Source organism: Fulmarus glacialis, unplaced genomic scaffold, assembly GCF_000690835.1.
Source record: "Fulmarus glacialis isolate BGI_N327 unplaced genomic scaffold, ASM69083v1 scaffold8389, whole genome shotgun sequence".
Lineage (NCBI taxonomy): Eukaryota > Metazoa > Chordata > Aves > Procellariiformes > Procellariidae > Fulmarus > Fulmarus glacialis.
In genome coordinates, this window is record NW_009231335.1 from 1 (window position 1) to 5,580 (window position 5,580).

Sequence of the window (5,580 nt, forward strand, 5' to 3'; positions counted from 1 at the left end):
TGTAAGACAATGTAGTGGCATGATAAACAGGTATTAAAAGTGTTTCATCCCAGAACGTGCTAAATTTTATACTTAAATAGTGCAAAATTTGGACTAATATTTGCAGGGGGTGGAGGTTCACTGTTGGACGCTCTAAAATACCACATCAGTAAGAGAATCTGCACTTCAAACTAAAATTAAATGCTCCCATGTGTCATTTACGCTCACTGTCAAACACTGATAACAATAGCTCCATTTAAAATGGCAGGGAAAGATGGAGCAGTGTATTCAATTAAAGTGTCACTGACTATGTTAAGAAATAAAATATTTGCTAGTTAATGTCTAAATTAGCAGCATGTGAGTGACAGCTCCAGCAGTCCTTCAGAACAAAAGATCTCCCGTTATTCTGGGATAATGGCAGAAAGCTAAAAAAATCTCAACTGAAGATACTGGTAATCTTTGAAGCCTGTAATTACTAGAGATGCTTTCTGTAGAAATGAGTGTGCACTATTAAAACACTAACTACAGGGCTAAAGGTAATGGCTTTAAAAAAAATGACCTTGTAATTATTCATCAGCCTTCCTTTTTAAGACTTCTTTAAGTCTTCTCGCTAAAATGGAATGCTCCCCCAAAACAACCATTCTTTATTTTTATGTTGACACTCATCATCTTCTGTGTAGCGTTTGTATATAAAGGAATTTTTTCCTTCTCTGACACTTCCCTTCTAGAAGTACTCGCTACCCAGAAGGACTACAAGAACTGTAAAAATGATCTGCATAGTTGCATGAAGTTCAATACATTATAAATGCATCTGCCTACTTCTGGAATAAAACTACAGCTCAGGTGATGAATACAGCTCTATAAAGCACAAAGCAATAACCTGAATTCTTAGGCATTTAAATCAGCTAATTATGCTATATATAAAACAGATAATATAAAACATGAGGAGAATAGTAGGCTTCCTGTCATTGAGGATTGGTGATATTCACATAGCCAGCACCATTACCTTTGGCTCACTGCATCACTAAAGCACCTCAGCCTCAAATTCAGAGCTAATCTGTACCGTCACACCCCCCAACTTTCCATCGAGAAGTCAGCACCACTCTAGTTCTGAACGGCTGTCATACAGATTACAGGTTAATTCGCAAAAGCACTGAAACTAGAACTATAACGTATGGTATAGGATTACAAAATTATTATCATTTCAAACTTACTCTCATTCAAGGACATCCAGTGACATGTTATGCTATACCCAAAGCCACACATCATCTATTTACTTATTCTCCACTACTTTAAATGGAAGATTTCAGTAAGCAGTATATGATGCACTCAAACCAGTGCTATACAAGTCAGATGCTCACTGCTGAACAACACATTGTAAAAAATGTAAAAATTGTAAAAAAGAATGCTACGAGGAGATCACCATGTTTCAAGATCACCTTAAGCTGGAAGAAAGGCTGTCATTGCCTCATATCCATCAGGATTCCCATCTCACCAGAAAAATAATACAGAATATTAAAAAATAAGACCCCTTATGTCTATGCTCTCCCACGAACCATATACAGTTTTATCACACCTCTGTGGTCATCTCTGTCCTCCTTTCTTTGGTCTTACCAGTATTCGTCAAGCTGTATCTAAATACCTAAGATCATACTAGGAACATAGTACGTTATCATTCTCTGATAATAACAGGGCAGAGAATTTGCTCCTGGAGCATGAAGTCATGTTCTAGTTATAAATCACTAGTATCTAGTTGCAATAAATTAACTATACCTATACTGCCAGGGTTAAAATGAAACCGAAAGGTGCCAAAATGTTCTGTTCTGATACGTGAATGCTGAGGGCACATGAAAGCTGATGATATGCAGGTGAGAATTACCATGCCAAATGCTGGCCCATTCAGTCCACTACGTACCATTCTCCTCATGTAGCAAATAGCACTTTGATCTCCGTGCTTTGCCTGAACTGGCTGCATATGGACGATGCAGTGGAGAGTCAGAGCAACAAGAAGCCGCTATCCCATGGTTAAAGCAGTACCTCCTGAAGAGGGAACCAGCGGAGAAGGCAGAGGCTGTTCAAACTCCCCCAGCCGAACCCCCACGTACCCTGGACTCTGCGCGGTGCAGCAGGCTGGACTCTTACCTCGTGTCCGAGAACTCCAGGTTGGTCACGTTGAGGACCCTTTTCCTGTTTGTACTGTAGTAGTAATCCACAAATTCCTTGAGCTTCATCTTGCAGTCTTTCTGTTTGGTGACATCAGTGACATCAACACTCCTCTCTGGCCCTACAAATTAATGCAATGAAAAAGAGAGTTGAAGGGCAGCCTGACTTGCCCCATTTTGTATTCTGGGGGGTGAGTTAACATTTCGAGAAACATTTCAGTCGTTTGATTTTCCAGTCTTCTTGGCCTTTGTATCTTCCCTGTTGTTTATGCATGTATACACATATACATATATGTATAAAAGATGTGTATATACATAAAATGTATATGCATAAAATGGTGCTTTTGTATTTATGCCCGACATAATTATTTCTGTAGTTTTTATCTTTAAAGGATTAATGTTATTTTGAATTAATTTCATTATGGATTTTATTTGCGTGGCGAAAATTATATGCAAATACTTGTTTATCCACAGAGTAAGCCCTATCCATCACGCTGTAAAAGTCTCGTGATTGCAGACAGAGTGTAATACTGTATGGGATATCTTGTCAAACTGATTTTCCAAAATTGTAAGTTCTCTTATGCTTATTTTATATTTTTGCTTATGAAACCTATAATTGAGGAGGAATTTTGCAGGAAAATTCCCATTTTTTAACATGGTATTTCAGGTGTGCCACAAAAAAATTGACTTTTTGTTATTTTACCCAAAATTACACCTATCAAAAATCCATCCTCTCTGTATTAGAGTACAGAGAATAAGATGCTAGTACTTACACGCTTCCTCTGACAGACCCCGTTGGATACAAATCTCCAGTGTTAATACTGAAAGTATTAGTCAATTAGTGGAATTTAACACTGGGCACACCAGAGAACACATGGAGAAAGTCAGAGCTTTATAAAGAGTGCCCATTTCTAAGCACACTCTCTTATCCTTTCTGCAAGAAAAGCATCTCTCCAGTCTTTCTTCCCTTCAATTTTAATTGGCCTTATTTTTCCTCTCCCAGCGCTTCATTCACAGCTTTTTTCACATTAGGAGAGGGAAAAAAAATCAATTTGTTTTTTCATGAAATGCCAGAACAGTAATGATGTATTTGGCAGTCTCAGTTGTGGTGTTTTGTCCTCCGCTACTTACTTTAGGTTGTTTCTAAAAGACATTCTAGGTCCAGTGTAATAAACTACAAAACAGGGAGATAAAACCCTGCCTGGGAAATCCCGTTCAAGCAAACTAACCCCACGGAGGTTAGGCCAGCGTGTATTTGTTCCATTCACTTTCAAATCTGGTGCCAGCTCCAGATTAAACAACCTGTGTTCTTCCCTCCAGCTTTTCACTAACTGTTTTGTCGGTAGGGTGGATTATTTCAGCTAGAGGCTGAGAGAAAGCCAACAGATGCATAAGGAGCACCTAGGTCATACAAGAAAATCTGCTAAGTGTAGCAGATGGGCAAGGAAAATATGTTTCCTGTAGAAGCAACAGGATAGAGAGAACAATAAAATCAGGGGTCTTGAATTCTCCTTTATTCATAGTTATCTCACTGCACACAATCACTGCAAAAGCAATAGGTACAGTCAAGAACAGCAGTGGCTGGTGAGAGCACCCTCCAGTTTGGGAGCGGGTCAATGGCCTGGTAAGGAGAGTGCAGGAGGAGGGGGTGGCAAGCAGACTACGTAAGGAGATAAAGGGACCACAAAATGCACGACACATTGGAGCTGGAGTCTTGGCTCCAAAAGGACGATGCCTTGCCAGAAGGCTGGAAGGAGAGAGAATTGGACAGAAAGTGATACAGAGGAGGGATGGAGCGAGAGAGGACAAGAGACAAGATCACACATGCTAACAGAAGAAGGATGCGGAGACAAGACAAGTGACTTCAGAGCACTTCCATGGTTCCTGGCCAAAGTATGTCTTCCAAGGTGGGATGACGTGATGACTTGTGAGAAGATGCAGTACAATACCCTGCTCAGGTTAGAGACAGGAGGATGACAAAATGAATCCAAATGACCAGCAGCAATGAAAATGGCTCTCACTGACAGCAGTGTTAAAAATTGTACTGCCTTTGCGGAGTGCGAGTGTCAGTCTAGTAATTCCTTCAATACAAAGCGAGATGGCAGTAATCAATTAAGACCTGGCCTGAAGAAACAATTTTTTGATACTCTTATGACTGTTTCTTTTAATGCAGTACTATGGAGTACAATGCAGTCTGGCTCACTGTAAGACACACAAGTTGGTACAAGAAACAAGAGTGAATTAATTGCTAATTACAAGCTACCATTACATAACAAATATTGAAGTCAGCATAGCTCAAGACATAGACAACATTTTACAACATATTTTACATTTTTTTACACAAATAATACATGTATTTTTCAAAAAGCAGCTGAGCTCCAAACAGTACAATGCCACCTGCTTGCCAGATACCCACCGACGTAGTTTTCAACATCGCTGACGTAGAAGGTGGGTGCAGGTACGGACAAACCCAGGCCATCCTTCTTTGGGACGAGGATGGGCTCTGCAAAGCCATTTTCTTCCAAATACTCTGTTGTTAGTTGGCTGCCTGGCACTTTCACGAGTATATCTTCAGCACTGAAAAAGTAAACACAGATTCAATGGTGAGGTGCTTCCACACAGAGTTTGGCATCTTCTGCATTTCACTACTGAAAGGAAAAGGTTATGAATAAGCAATTATATGCAAATAAGGTGCATAAGACAAAAGCCAAAAAGCCATTTGTTGCATAGCACGCAGGGCACACTAAAATCGTCCGGAATCGATTCGTTTGAGCCTCATGCACCAACTACTGGAAAATCCTAAAATAACAGCGTACGGAGAAAGACCGTGTTCCTCAACTGCAGGGATCTGTTGCGTTACCAGTGATCAATGTTAAAGAAATTAGTGTTAAATGTTCCACTCTAAAGAAGGCAAGATTAAAAACGTTACATAATCTCAAATAAATTGTCCAGGAAATACTTTGCAAATCGTTTTTAAGTAGTCAAATAAATTGCTCGGGAAATATTCTGCAAATCATTTTCAAGTCGCTGGGAGGGCGTCAAAGGGACTAAGGAAAGGGCAGCTTCATCAGACGACCAGCTATTGGCACCGACAACTCTCAAGGGGAATTCAAGTCCGATTTCTAGGTCTTTTCAAGAGTAAAACACTTTGAATTTGGAGTGAAAAGTGACTGTATATGAACAACCATCAGTCCCAGAAGCGCCCTGCTGCCGTGTGTACTTTGTCAGCCGGGCTCCGAAAACCATCCAGCAGGCCGGGGCCAGGGCTGTCTGAGGGGGGAACAACAAAACTTTTGAGCATTCACCCCAAAAAGGACTACCTCCCCGAGCGGGTAAGGCTAATACATGACTGCCCTCTCCTGCAGCTGTTCTGAACTACAGCTCACATCTTCATACGGCACCAAAAACCGGTGGGAAAGGGGACGAGGCTGCGAGCACC

The 5,580-nt window shown here is 40.6% G+C and overlaps 1 protein-coding gene across 1 annotated transcript in view; it reads right to left on the bottom strand.

Annotated features, from left to right (window-relative positions):
• Positions 1-2,121: 2,121 nt before the first annotated feature.
• The window catches only part of LOC104081689 (lysine-specific demethylase PHF2-like), a gene marked incomplete at its 3' end in the record, with an annotated part of 24,155 nt that continues 20,696 nt past the window's right edge, over positions 2,122-5,580 (bottom strand). Inside the window, exons 4-5 of the mRNA XM_009584529.1 lie at positions 4,558-4,718; positions 2,122-2,263 (exon numbers count right to left, since the gene is read on the bottom strand). Coding sequence (XP_009582824.1) covers positions 2,122-2,263; positions 4,558-4,718 — 303 coding nt within the window. The remainder of the gene's footprint in view (positions 2,264-4,557; positions 4,719-5,580) is intronic.